Genomic DNA, 15,352 nt, shown 5'->3' on the forward strand with positions numbered 1-15,352 from the left:
ACCATCGGGATAATTTTAACTGTTTTTAGCCATCAGAATAAATTTTGGGACAAAAATGCCCTTAATGAGCCATCTTCGTTAGCGTGCACTCTCAAACAGGTGGAAAATGAGGAAAAAAATATGCAAAGAATTTTGCGAACATCTAATTTTGTGCAAAACATCTATTTTTTGTTTTGTGAAGGTTGTGCAAAACAAAATAATGTTGCATGAGATGGGTTTTCAGAGATTTGGGACATGACATTCAGATAATAGGAAAAGAGTGATATTAAATCGAACGAGGAACCGATCGTGATGAATGGAAAGCTTGGCTAATGATGTGAAACTAGAAATCCTTGATATGATAGTGAGTTGAAAGGAGAAAGATGTGAATCCAAAGTAGGAAATGATCCTGCTATAACAGGCCATATGTGAGACGGCTGTCGCAGGGTAGGGTTTAGAGTTTGTGAAATGTCATGTTGGGAATGTGTGACACGGCTGTGATAGGCCAGCGTTCAGAGTTGGTGAGACGCTATGGAGGGAATTTGTGACACGCTAGAGTTAAGAGTTGGTGACACGCCATGGTGGGAATTTGTTACACGCCAGCATTAAGAGTTGGTGAGACGACATTGAGGGAATCTGTGACACGTTAGAGTTAAGAGTTGGTGACACGGTATGGAGGGAATCTGTGACACGCCAACGTTCAGAGTTCGTGAGACGCCATAGAGGGAATCTGTGATACGCCAGAGTTTAGAGTTGGTGACATGCCCTGGTCATTGTTTAGAGTGTGTGACACGACATTGCTTGAAAAGCTGACATGCCATGGTCATGGTTTAGAGTGTGTGACACGGTATTACTTGAATAGCTAACACGTCATGGTTTGAAATAGAGAGAGGAAAAAGAAAAGAGGGCAGTTAACGTGGTAATCGTTTGGACTTCCACTAAATTAATTCCCTTTAGTGAAACGAATAAATAAGAATATTACAAGGCCATTTTTCATTTTAAACAGTTATTTTTCAGAATTCCTAATGTCCGTGTGATTCATTTTTCATTCTTGCCAGTACCGGAGTGTTCGAGAAGGGTTTTTGCAAGCGTAACGACACCACAGCACCAGCAACAATGTCGGCCATGAGTGAACAGGTCAGTGAGTCTCAAATAAAAATATTCTTGTGTTCGTTAATTTTTTACTTTTTTGCTGGATTTGTTTGATATGTTCGTGTTTTTTGTTTTGTTTTGCAAATGTTTAGACTATGTTTTCTTGCTGGTTTGATGGTTTTTGGGGTTAAGTCGTACTGGTTTTAGGGGTTTTGGGTGTTTATTGTGTGACGCCATTGTTATTATAGTTAGTTATTGGCGTGTCAGCGTTAGTGTGTGACAACATTTGACTTGATATGCATGGCGTGTAACAACATTTGACTTGATATGCATGGCGTGTGACTTGATATGCATGGCGTGTGACAGCATTTTACTTGTTATGCATGGCGTGTCACAATATTTTGCTTGCTATGCATGGCGTGTCACGACATTTATTCCTTATTTATGTCTTCAGTATACCTTCTTGCACATTACGACTTAACTCATTGGTGCATGTGTGCCATGTTTTGTAGATCTAGTGCAAACAGTATGAGGATCTTGACAGTTTGCTGATCGTGCCGAGGGAGAAATGGGCGTTCAACGTTGCAATTAACACCCACTGTAAATGGTCGCAGTTGCATTACATCACAAAAACTCTCCAACAGAAGGGGGAGTACGATGCAGTTAAGCGTACGTGCTTTGGAATGCTCCTGGACGTCTATCCACAGGGGTACTTTTGTGCCGGTCTCCTACACGGCATCATGATTTGCCGAATCACTGAGAGCCAGTCAATGGACCGCGAGTTATGGTTTGCCATTGGCAAGAGCAAGGCGCGACTATCAAAGCAGGAGTTCTGCCTCATCACCGGGCTGAAGTTTGGTCCAATGCCCGATGTGTTCAGATGACCGTACAAGGTTGCTGCGGACATAATTCATGCAAGATACTGGAACGGGCAGGAGAGTGTTAAGCTGCAGGCTTTGCTTGATACGTTTTGCGAGGGCAACTTCCAGCGACCAGGAGACGAGACCAAGATGACATTCGTCTTGATCGCGAATAACATTTTATTTGGTCAAGACTACCGTAGACGGGTGATGCCTTGGTTGCTGTCATTGGTGGAGGACATCGACGCTTGGAATGTTTTCCCATAGGGGCACTATGTTTGGAAGCTGACCTTGGAATACCTTTTGAAGGGGTTCGAACTGTCTGACTCAAGCGTGATAAGGGAAACTCGATTGTGCTACAACATTTACGGATTCGCATGGGTGATACAAGTACTATCACGTAACATTTTTCAGTTTCCTTTTGAAAAAATAATTTATGGTTGCACTCGTTTATGATTTACAGTCTGATAATGGTTACATTTGACTTGCAGTTTTAGGCAATGGAGGCAATTTCAGCCCTCTGAAAAATAGTTAGCCCCTCTGGTCCAAAGGACAACGTCTACCCACGAATGTGCATATAGGATTGCAATCAGAAGCCAAAAGACTTCTACAAGGCATTTCAGAAGTTAGAGTCATTTGAGCATGTGAGTGAACAACTGCTAATTTTTGCTTTATATTTGTATAATAATCTTCCTTATTCGATAATGACAACATTTTATTTGTTTATTTGCAATTGTGGGCACTGGAGACGTTAGAACCCACCATGGATGAGGCCAGTTGGGAGTATTTTATGGACCTTGATGTCCCATTATCGGAGGGCCACGAGTAAGTGCCAATAGGGCACATGGAGGATCGGTCGGATTGGGGCTTAGGTGCGAGGCAAAAAAAGAGAAGCTTGAAGGAGAAAAGAACCTCTGGTGGCAGGAAGTGGATGCGCACCGCCGTTGCTTTAGTTGATGAGTTGTCGGGCCTTAAGTTAATGGACGAAGGGGATGACCATGGTCAAGGCAGTGAACAGCTAGTAAGGACAGTTCTAACGATTTTGTGTTCTCCAATTCCATATGTGATTATCGAATAACATTTTTGTGTTTGCAGTTGAACCATGCGCCAGTAACTCCAAAACCACCCACCAGTCCTCCTCAGACGTACAGTAGAAATGACTCGTTGGTAAGATCTGTTCTAACGGTTTGTGTTCTACATTTTTACATATGTTTATAGAGTAACACAGTAATTTCTGTTATTGCAGTTTACGGAAGCGACTACAAGTTCTCATGCACTGATCAGTCCGGCTCCACCGCAGATTGCTAATGAGTCGCTGGTAAGGATATTAAAGTTGTAATGGTTAATATTCAACAATTTCATACATGATTATTGAATAACACAGTTATATATGTTATTGCAGTTTACGGAAGCGACGACAAGTCCTCAAGCATCGATAGGTCTGGCTCCATCGCAGACTGCTAACGAGCCGTCGGTTAGGATATTAAAGTTGTAACGATTAATGTTAAACAATTTCATATATGATTATTGAATAACATAGTTATATATGTTATTGTAGTTGACCCAGTCGAGAAGAGTCAATGATGGAGTAGCCACCACTCACCAACTCCGACGGATCATGCGCAAGCATGAAAAAGAGATGTTGGAGCTGAAGGCTTCAATTCAGTCATTGACTCTAGTAATGCAGACGCTTGAGGATCGTATCATTGCTCGGATTCTTGACGGCCTTAAATCACAAGTACGTTATTCTATCTTCGTTCGTATTTTGGTGGTTTACGTTTAGCAACTGTTTAGACTGTGTTTTCTTGCTGGTTTGATGATTTTTAAGGTTAAGTGGTAGTGGTTTAACTGGTTTTTCGTGATTAGCGGGTCAAAACATTTGTATTATAGTTAGTTATTAGCGTGTGACAACATTTGACTTGATATGCATGGCATGTCAGAACATTTTACTTGTTATGCATGGCGTGTCACAACGTTTGATTTGATATGCATGGCATGTCAAAACATGTTGCTTGTTATCCTTGGCGTGTCACAACATTTTGCTTGTTATGCATGACGTGTCACAATATTTAACTTGTTATCCATGGCGTGTCACAACATTTTACTTGTTATGCATGGCGTGTCACAACATTTTACTTGATATGCACGGTGTGTCACAACATTTTACTGGTTATGGTTTGTGGTATTTTATGAGCTAACTAACGGTTTTTCCCATTTTGTAGGGCGGTCCATCTCATGGTGTTGGTCTGAAGCACTATGATACTGATGATGGGCAGCATCATGAACCTGGTGTTCACATTGACAATGACGTTCTTAGTGCTGACGGAGAGCACGTAACTCATATCGATGACATCGTCGATGAAACTGTGGTAGTGGATGTCACCCTTCAATCAGATGATGCTGAAGGAGAGCATGTTCCTCTGCCTAAGTCCATTATTGATGCATCTATTGGAGGGGAGGGGGACCTTGACTCAGTCGTGGCTGAAGGAGAGCATCTTCTTCCGACCGATGCATTCGTCGAGGTAGCAATAGGAGCTATTGTTCTTTATCATCAGAGCACTCCTGATGCAGTTGAGACACGATCGTCGTCACCAGAGTCATTTGCTGTCCATCATGGTACAACAAAAATTTCAGACCCAATTGAGTGGGCACGGCTGAAAATGGCGGGCAAATACATGGCAAGCCCCTACGTCAACCCCTTAGTAACCCATCGAGATGTGAAGGTTACAATCGTAGAAGCCTACGAAGCTTTCAAGAAAGACGAGTTCACGAGGTAAGCACATAAATAACATTGCAAATATTGTTTTTTAATGAAACATTAATCCACCAAGACTTATGAAATTCATTATGTTACATATGTAGGCGTAACGTCGACATCTTAAGGGATCAAGGGACTGACTTTTTCATAACCTTAGAGGATCCCAATGAGAAAATGACAAGTAAACATATCGACGCATGCCTCAGCCTACTCTATAAGCGAATGATAGGGCCGAAGTCGAAGCTGTACACTACCCGTGTATGCGTGGTTGACACGACATTCTTCGTAAGTTTATTTCAAAATTGTTCAATTGTATAAACACTAAGTTTTTGATTGTATGAAGTGTAAGCTAATGTTTACATGTTTCACAGGACACCATCCGTATACTACACACAAAATTTCCAACAGAAGATGCCTAGGCCACAATGCAAATTTCAGATGAGTTGTGGGGTACGTGGAGGGTGAAAGGCCGATATACGACAAAAAATAGGAAAATGTGGATTTCATCCTCGCGCCTTGCAACGTTGGTGGGCATTGGGTGGTTGCGAAGATTGACTTGGTGAGGTGGACGATCAAGGTGTTGGACTCCGCAAGAACTTCGAATGCTCAGGATAATAGAGTTTGCGCGGGTCAGATGACACCCTTGACGACAATGATGCCATTCATCTACCACAAAGCCAGTTATTTCAACAATAGACGTCGGAAGACACGAAATTTGACACCGATACCATTAAATATTCATTTGCCAAAAGCTAAAGTGCATCGGCAGAATGATAGTGTCAGCTGCGGTATGTGCATGATAGGGTACATGGACCATATTTTGCAATCGAAACAGATCGGAGTTAAGTAGAATATGATTGCAAAAATGCTTTGGCAATACGCTTTAGAAATTTTTTTCAACAGTTATGAGAGTGAACCCTGAACAAATCGGCCATTGTTTGTACATTTTTTTGTATACAAAATTATTTTTATATAATTAATTTTATACACAAATTTTTTGTATACACAATTCATTGTATACAGAATTAATTCTTTTTGTATACACAATATATTTTATACACAATTAATTTTTTTGCCTATACACAATTAATTTGATACCAATAATTTTTTTTCTTTTGTATACACAGTATATTTAATTTGATACACAGTCGTAAGAAGTCAACGTGTGACGCCATAAATCTGTTACCAATCAGCGTGTCCCCACATACATCTGCTTGCACTTAGCGTGTCATCCCATAAATCTGCAAGAAGTCAGCGTGTCAAGTCGTAAATCCACTAACACTTAGCGTGTCGCCCATAAATTTGCTTCCACTCAGCGTGTCATAATAATTGGATCGTGCTGTGTCACGTCATAAATCTACAGATACTCAGCGTGTGACGCTATAAATCTGCTTCCACTCAACGTGTCATAACAATTGGGTTGTCGCATGTGATCCCACGATATTGCACCAAGTTAGCCGTGTCACGCCATAAATCTGTTTGCACTCAGTGTGTCACAATTATGAAACAGCAGGGTTCAGAATTTATGACATGCCACGGTTATAATATGTGACAAGACTGTGACACGCCATTGCTTGAACAGCTGACACGCCATGGTAACCGTTTGGACTTCCACAAATTAATTCCACTACCCTAAACAAAAAAATGAGAATATTCTAAGGTCGTTTTTCATTTTAAACACTTATTTGTCAAAATTCCTAACGTCTGTGTGATTCATTTCTCATTTTCGCCAGTACCGGAGTGTTCTAGAAGGCTCTTTGCAAGCGTAACGACACCAGAGCAACAGTAACAATGTCGGCTATGAGTGACAAGGTGAATGAGTCTCAAATTAAAACATTCTTGTGTTCGTTAATTTTTTTCTTTTTTGCCGAGTTTGTTTGATATGTTCGTGTTTTTTGCTGGGTTTTCTCGCTAGTTGGATGGATGGTTTTTGAAGTTAAGTCGTAGTGGTTTTACTGGTTTTTGGTGTTTACCGTGTCACAACATTGTTATTGTAGTTAGTTATTGGCATCTTAGTGTGACAACATTTCACTTGATATGCATGGCGTCTAACAACATTTCACTTGATATGCATGGCGTGTCAAGACATTTTGCTTGTTATGCATGGCGTGTCACAATGTTTAACTTGTTATCCATGGTGTGTGACAACATTTTACTTGTTATGCGTGGTGTGTAACAACATTTTACTTGTTATGCATGGCGTGTGACAACATTTTACTTGTTATGCATGGCGTGTGACAAAATTTTGCTTGTTATGCATGGCGTGTGACAACATTTTGCTTGTTATGCATGGCGTTTCACAAAATTTATTCCTTATTTATGTCTTCAGTATACCTTGTTGCACATTTCGGCTTAACTCACTAGTGCATGTGTGCCATGTTTTGTAGATCCAACGCAGACAGTATGAGGATCTTGACATTTTTCCTCTCCTAGAGACGGGGGTGTTTATGCAATGAAGCCTACGTGTTCAAGATGCTCCTAGAGGTCTATCCATAAGCTTTGTCTATCAAACTTTGACCTTGCTTGCACGGTTGAGTTGATTATAGCCTGGTACAGTTTTCTTAGTACCCCAAGGGAAGCATACATGGGTTTGTCAACCCTCTGCATGAAGTTTGGAAACTCCCTTGGTTTCAAGGATCGAGGCATCTCAGCTGGTGTTCCTGTGTTTGCAAAATCAACAGCCATAGAGTGAAGAGTTGCCAATTCTAGGCTGGATCGAGACCTCAAATCATGGACTTAGAATTGGCAACTTTTCACTCTATGGCTGTTGATTTTGCAAAGACAGGAGCACCAGCTGAGATGCCTCGATCCCTGAAACCAAGGGAGTTTCCAAAGTTCATGCAGAGGGTTGACAAACCCATGTATGCTTCCCTTGGGGTACTAGGAAAACTATACCGGGCTACAATCAACTCAACCATCCAAGCAAGGTCAAAGTTTGATAGATGAAGCTTATGGATAGACCTCTAGGAGCATCTCAAAGCACGTAGGCTTCATTGCATTGAACTCCCCCATCTCTTGGAGAGTCATTGTGATGTAATGCAATTGTGACCATTTACAGTGGGTTTTAATATTGAGTATGGATAAGCATCTGAGAGTTGGCATACCCCAAATAACAATTAAAATATCATGTTAGTTGATTTTTCTTATAACAGGTATTACTTTTTTAAAACTTTCCTTAATTTTATTAATTTTGTGCCGTGTCACCACAAGACTTGCAAGTAGAATGCTCTTAGTCGACTAATCGATATTGGCAAAATTTAATTACTCATGAAATAAAAAGGAATTAAATCAAATCATTAATTGTTTAATACAAGTGGTAAAAAATGTGAGAAATGAGGTAACAGTATAAGGACTTCACAAGTCTATTCAGTGTTCAAAACTATGGACAAAATGAAATGAATACTCAAATAATCTATCTACAAAATTAATAAAAAAAATAAAGACTCATCTACAAGAGGAAACTAACAAACATTAAAAAATATGAATGAATGTAAGATACTGCAAGAGGAAATTATAAGAAAGGTATTGCACATGGGTTACACATTTAGTTAGGCAGACAAGCAGTCTTCATCCACAACACACCCTACATTTTCATACATTGTCCTTCGTATTGGACAGTTGTTGCGTGTGTGACTGAGTTGTCTGCAACTTGAACATGCTTTGGGTCGGCGAATTCATGGAGGCGCCGATTCACTTGTAGATGGTGCCGGATTTGTGGATAGAATTGCAAATGGGGATGGTCAATTCTGTCTGTTATGCCCGTACCTCTTGCATTGTGAACATCTCCGTGCTTTACTGCCTTCACCAGTTGATGGAATCCTTCTCCTCTTAGGTCTTCTCGCTTGGCCTCGCCAAAGTGGTGGCAAGAAGACAATTTGTTTCACATGAGGGGGGATGTCTGACTCACTAGGATGCCCTACTTGTCAAATGGATCTTAAATAACCCTCCATCAAAACAGTTGTCTTGTAGTAGTCAGCATAGAATGCAATGGCTTCACGTTTGCATTTACTGAAAAATACAATAAACTCAATTTTCAAGCACAATGTAAATGCCATATCAATTAGGGTTCAAATAAGAAATAAAGATATTCTGACCTTATTGCTGCAATGCATGGCTGCATGGTAGTAAATCTGTTTGGAACTCACAACATGAACAAGTCTTCGTGGACAGGTTTACAAGTCCGTCCATCTTCCCGTCTTTAACTTCAAACTCCACTCGATTGATAGGCTTAACTACAAAGCGATGTGCATCATTGAACCGTAGGCTCAAGTGCTTGGAAACCCAAAGGCTGAAGGGTGTGGTCACCTTGACCGCCTCCTTATACCGGTCATGGAACCAACACTGGAACATGTCTTTGATGAACTCGATCAAAACAATGATCGACATTTGTCTTGCATGCTTCAAGCATGAGTTAACACATTCCGCAATGTTGGATGTCATCATTTGGTATCGCATTGCCAGTGAACATGCACGTGCCCATCTCTCAGGCTTTATTTTTATAAGGTCAGCGTGGGATCCCGGGTGAATATGCTATAGCTGGTTCATATGTCTGTTGATATATATTGGATGCTATAGTTGGTTCATATGTCTATTGAAATCGGCCACCTTATAGCAATCTCGAGCAAGGGTGAAAAACATACAAACATCGCCTTGCTTGAACTTGTTTTTAAAGTTTTTTTTCAAGTGGCAACCGCATAATCCATGGTGCGTTTCTGGGTATGCATTTTGGATTGCTTTCTTAATGTCGAGATGCTGATAAAAAATGAACATAGTGTTTTTAGGACAACCAACCGCATCACGCAGCTTGCTAAGAAACCATGTCCACGAGTTTTCGTCCTCAACATGGCCGGTGCCAAACGCAACTAGATATATGCACTCATTCGTATCTTTGCATAGAGCGACAAACAGAACACCCTTGAACCTGCCTTTGAGATGTGTAGCATCAATTACAATCGTAGGACTCATTACATCCCTAAACCCCCGAATACAAGCCTCGTATGACTAGAAACAATACTTGAATCTTTCTACCTCATCAGTAGCCACTGTAGTCACTGTCCCAGGATTTTCTTGTTCCAACATATAAAAATACGAGGGTAGTAGTTGAAATGACTCATCTGGTGGACAGAAAACAAGCCTCTCTGCATACTCCTTCACTTACCAAGCCTTACCATACAAGCATTCTAATCCCCACTGAACCCTCATCTCACACATTATGTCCTTAGGTCTTAATGCGACTCCATTAGCCTAAAGCTTGTGTGACATAAATTTACCAATTATCTTCACACTCGTTGTTGAAAATCGCCCTTGCAAACCATCAATAGTACAGGTGTGTACTTTGTGGAACGTCTGCACTTGCCAATATTCTCCTCTGTCAGTTAACTTTGTTCCACAGACACTGAACTTGCATGCCTTGTCCTTGCAACCAACCTCATAACGACGTTGACATGACCTTTTTACTCTTATCGCAAACTTCTCCTTTATAACCAACATGTTCAGAGCTCGTTTCAACTCGACCTTTGACAAAAACATATTTCCTTTGTATATGCGATCATTGGTACATGTCGACTCCTCAGTGGTAATTGTTTGGAAAGAGAACCTTTCTGCACCTGCAATTTGCCACATACGAGATGTCTCTACATTTCCCCGTTCTTGATAACTATCATAGACCAATGTATCAAGGGAACGAATTCCGTTCTCACCAGCGATGGGGTTATTGTGTATGGGGTCATCACACTAAAGATCTCCTACATTAACACCTCCAACAGATTTCGTTTCGCCTTCAACATTATTTGCAATTGGAATGTCACTGTCATAAAGCCGGTCATCGTTTGAACTGTCATCATGCCATTTTTCAAGCCGATCATCTGAATTGTCATCAAATCTATCTTCACCACCAGCGAACGAATCCTCATTTCCCTCATCAAATGCAGTATTATCCTCCAACATCGCAGTGTCACCCTCCAACCTCACATTGTTGTCCTCAACTGTCCTATTCTCATTTGACAATGGCATTACACACTCTACAGTTCCACTCGATTATTGCATTTATTGGACAAGAGCAAGTAATTGGTTTGATGCACATCCTAATTGGAATTGTGTAGCCAACTGTTTTGTGAATGTTGTCTGTCAACCGAGTTGCACAAACTCCTGTAAGTGTTGTGGTAATTGTGAAGCATTATAAATCTCATTTTGATTGAGCTGATTACCATGTTGTTAATTTGTTTTGCGTCCCTTAATGTTGACATACACAGCAGGAACATTCCTTTGTTTTAACAGAATTAATGCAACATCCTCATTGTCCTTGATAATTGGCCGTGTTAGCTCTCCGGGTGTATTAATCAATGCATGTAACTCAATCTCGTCAAATTTTGAGTTTACCCCAACAACATCTTCAATCAGCTTTATCAAACCCGTAAACGACAAATCACTCCTAACCCCCCGCATTCTTGACTCACCACCCTTGTAAATGCCATCCACCCACTAACCACCGTGTCTTATCACAAGTCGCACAATTGGAACTCCACTAAAATTTTGAAAATAAAATAAAATTTGTCAATCATTTTACACAATACATGCCTTGTTCAAAAATTTGTCAGTCATGTTGTTACATGCCATGTATATAACGTAAAATATAGTAACACGCCATGCATATAACATAAAATGTGCTAACACGCCATGCATATAACTGAAAATGTGGTAACACGCCATGCATATAATGTTAAATGTTGTAACACGCCATGCATATAACATAAAATGTTGTAACACGCCATGCAAATAACCAATGTCGTGACACACTAAAATAACGGAAACACATGTTTTAGATGCATGGCATGTAACAACTCTTGGCAATGTTTCTAATCCATGTTCTAATTTACACCAAATATTTCAGAAATTTAAGTGTTGCAGCAATAAACCCAAACCCAATAACATACCTTAATGTCATCTCTGCTATAGGGTCTGTTAATCTACGATAATATGGCCAGATGCCGAGAGATAGACCACAGCCCGATGACGATGGTGCTCAACAGAGAGTTGACAGAGCTTGTACAGTTTAGAGATCTGAGAGAGCTTACGACGATGGTGTTCAACACAGACTTGGCAGAGTTGAGAGAGAAAGATGACCGAGCTCAAACAACTGAGCATTTATTTTTATTTTTTTTTATTTTTTCTCTGACGGGAGGGAGATAGCTCAAACAGCTGAGCATTTATTCGAAACGATATTGTTAAAAGCATTTTGGTCTACTCATGCTTCTTTTTTGTTAGAAACAGATAACTTTATATGGATGATTTTTTTTAAATCACCTTATCACGAGGTCTTTTTTTCACAATTTCCTCATCTTCAAGTTATGAGTCTGATTTAATATGCAAGTAGAGTAGAGTCTTTGTATTTATTATCAATTAATTTTAGATTGGACACCTTTCAATTGTATGCCTCTTCAACTCTACTCACTGTTATTTTTCTCTTTTGTTTCATATACAGTGAACTTGTAAAGATTCTTCCTTTGTTCAGAAGAGCTAAGTGAAATTGAGATAAGAAGCCTGCCTGTCAGTTGTCTTTCCTACTGAAAATTTTCTATTTTGTTTGCATTTCTCTGGTTTTTTTTAATATCGAAATTGCCAACATACTGAGTCATTTCTTTGACTGACAATATTTTAGATGTTGAAATACAGGAAAATCTGAGTGGAGGCCCCAGGTTCAATTGGTCCTAGCCTTTAGTTTTAAAAGATAATCCTCTGACAAAATATCAATAATTTTCAAATTTAAGATGGGAGTTGACCATTATGTTATAATCCGCTGATGGAAGTGCTTGACTTACTGAACTTACATCTGGGACCTCCTTTGAGCTTAAGATTAACCATGGCTGCAAAACACGTTAAACCATGTTTACTGCTGGTTTTGATCTTCTCCGCATATGTCTGTGTTTCAGCTGAACCGAATAATGGGAAAAAATCTTTGAACATAATCAAACAACTGAACCGTAGAGGGCCGTATATTGGTCTCATCACTGTGATTCGTACAGAGGAGAATGCATTTTTTGCTACAGGGTCCTTCAGGCCTGATCCCAAGTACCCTTTTGTGGATCTTTCTGGTAAGTAATGCTTCACTGGATATGATTTGCTGGGTATTCTAATGCTAGCGTTCTGTTTCTGTTAGTGTAAAAAGAATTCTTATGTTGCAGGAAGAAGATTTCGCATAGGAAAAGTTCATGGAAAGAAAGTCATCTATGTCAGATGTGGGGTTGGAATGGTAGATCACAACTTTTTTAATTTCTGTTGATACACCAGCATTCACATCTCGTTCTTCTTATCCCGTACGAAAAGTTAGAAATCCTTGTTTGTACCTCAATCAACACTGCACAAACTCATCGCTTAAGGTACTTCCTGCTTTACGCTTGTTTACTGCTTGGCTTGATCAGGTTAATGCAGCTGCAGCAACACAACAAATGCTAGATCTGTTTGATGTGGAGGGAATCATCCATTTTGGAATTGCTGGCAATGTAAATAACTCTATGTCCATTGGAGATGTTACCATTCCAAGTCAAGTTGCACATACCGGCATTTGGGATTGGCTGGTATTACATATAAGACTCTACTTTTATCCCCTTTTCTGTCTGTTAGAAGTTGCTCTTGTTGTTACAAGGCAATTTTAGCTATAATCTCCAATTTTGTTATGAACAGAACCCACAAGGGACAGTGGATCAGGATGATGTTGCTCAACTGGATATTGGAAGCTACAATGTTCCAAAAGGAAGTGGAGCTAACCTCTTAGGGCATATCGGGTATAGGAAAGAGCAATTTTTTTCAAAGTCAGGAGAGCCGAATATTGCTCAGTCTCTGGTTTGGGCTAAAACAAGTCCACAGTGGCTTCAGCTTGCTTCCAACTTCGGGGTAGACTCTTTTTCCTCTTTCTTAATTTATTGTCAACAACATATAGCTTGCTCCCAACTTGGACAATGTAGTTATTTATTTTTATTTTCCTGATTTTCTTCTTGATTTATCACCACCTTGTAGCCATAACTTTAGGCAATATGTTTCCAACTCTTCTGCAATTTGAAGGCATATCTGATATCTAGTTGACAAAAGTAGAAAAAAGAAACAAAGAACGAAAGCTTATGCCCCTCATTTCTGATAACCAAAGTAGCCTTATTAAAGTGTTAGTCTTCCTCTCGACTTCCTCAGAACAAAAAACATCTTGTAAATCATGCTGCCCCCATGATGGATCGAAGGAAAGAATTGGACTCCTATTTGTACATAAGAACTTCGAACAGAATGTAACATTTCTCCTATATGGACTTTGACATACAACATATTAAAGGCAATAAAAATTTGATTACAAGTAGTGGAAAGCAATTGTCTGATTTAGAGATCTAACTTCTGCAACAGGTTTGCAACTTCTATTCCACTGTTATTAGATTATTCTTCTGTGATGCCTTTTCTAGACTTATGTATATTGTCTTTTTGTATCCTTAAACTTGCATCAGGAGTTGATATTAGAGCAGTGTGTGAATTCAAGCTTGTGCTTACCACAAAAGCCCAAGTTAGTTGTTGGTCTAAGGGCCTCGACAGCAAACATATTTGTGGACAATGCAGCTTACAGGGACTTTCTTTTTCAAACATTTCATATTTCGTCAGTGGACATGGAAAGTGCAGCTGTAGTAATGGTACGATTTCTTCCAACTCTAGTTTCCAAGCGTTTATTTCTGTTATAATGGTTCGCATCCACAAAATGTTGGCTTCTGATAACCACAATTTGATCAAGTGAGGGTAAAGATTAGAGTAAACATCCTGGTTGATGCATTTGGGGAAAACACAGTTGTCTGGTGCTGGAGGGTTACCAGTTTTGCCAAACTGGGGCATCCTAATATGAAATCTGCTAAATCTGAACTGTATAATCATCTGTTTTCAATTGGCCTACTATATGGGCTGGCTGCATAAATTTATGACTGGAATGTTGTGTTCCAGGGTTCTGTTTTCTGTGGTCTGAGGAGGGTTAGATGTTTGCAGTCTTACCCGGCTTAACAGAGAGAGTGTGTTAATACAATTTATAACTGTTTCAAATTTAGGCAATAACATTATACTGGCAGTAAAAAATCCAAGTCTAATTCCAAAATTGGGATAAAAATAACTTTCATTTTTATTCTTTCATTGTGCATTTCACTTTGAGAATTTCTAGTCAGTAGCAGGTTTATTAAACCAACAGTGGTGGATTTTTTCTCAGACAAGCTTGTCAAATGGCTTCCCTCTGATTGTGATTCGAGGGCTATCGGATTTAGCTGGAAGACAACGAGGAGAGAATGCAATTAAGGCGTTTGGGTCTCTTGCAGCAGTAAACGCAGCCAAAGCTGTTTTGGCATTTATTGCCAAGCTACCAGGATATGCTCGCTGATACTCACTGGACAGTTAGTTTCTCTGAAATCAACCTCAAGGCTGCAAAACTAGAGTACAATCTATGTAAAATCTGCAATCTATGTAATTCTATATATAAGTCATCCGAGAGTCAGTCATTCGCAAAATAATGTGGAATTTTCTGCCATTGTATGTTATAATCGATCAAGAAGCTAAGGTTAGCTGAAACAGCAACCTCTGTTCAAAAGAAGAAAACAGAGAAGCGAGAGAGAGAGCAATAACAAGACAAAAGGTTGTTCATATATTTATCAAGCTT

The 15,352-nt window shown here is 39.7% G+C and overlaps 1 protein-coding gene across 1 annotated transcript; it reads left to right on the top strand.

The window, feature by feature from the left end:
- Positions 1–12,340: 12,340 nt before the first annotated feature.
- On the top strand, positions 12,341–15,338 carry LOC18586588 (bark storage protein A-like). The gene is made up of 6 exons (XM_018128569.2): positions 12,341–12,779; positions 12,870–12,937; positions 13,107–13,262; positions 13,369–13,578; positions 14,172–14,351; positions 14,909–15,338. The coding sequence occupies exons 1-6, from the start codon at positions 12,488–12,490 to the stop codon at positions 15,074–15,076; spliced, it is 1,074 nt and encodes a 357-aa protein (XP_017984058.2). The 5' UTR covers positions 12,341–12,487; the 3' UTR covers positions 15,077–15,338.
- The last annotated feature ends 14 nt before the right edge of the window (positions 15,339–15,352 follow it).

The sequence above is a fragment of the Theobroma cacao genome, chromosome 10 (assembly GCF_053813885.1).
Source record: "Theobroma cacao isolate CCN51 chromosome 10, ASM5381388v1, whole genome shotgun sequence".
Lineage (NCBI taxonomy): Eukaryota > Viridiplantae > Streptophyta > Magnoliopsida > Malvales > Malvaceae > Theobroma > Theobroma cacao.

Coding starts and splice junctions, on each gene's coding strand:
- LOC18586588 (XM_018128569.2), top strand. CDS start 12,488: ATGGAAGTGCTTGACTTACTGAACTTACATCTGGGACCTCCTTTGAGC. Junction 13,263..13,368: donor CCGGCATTTGGGATTGGCTG/GTATTACATATA, acceptor TGTTATGAACAG/AACCCACAAGGGACAGTGGA. Junction 13,579..14,171: donor AGCTTGCTTCCAACTTCGGG/GTAGACTCTTTT, acceptor AACTTGCATCAG/GAGTTGATATTAGAGCAGTG.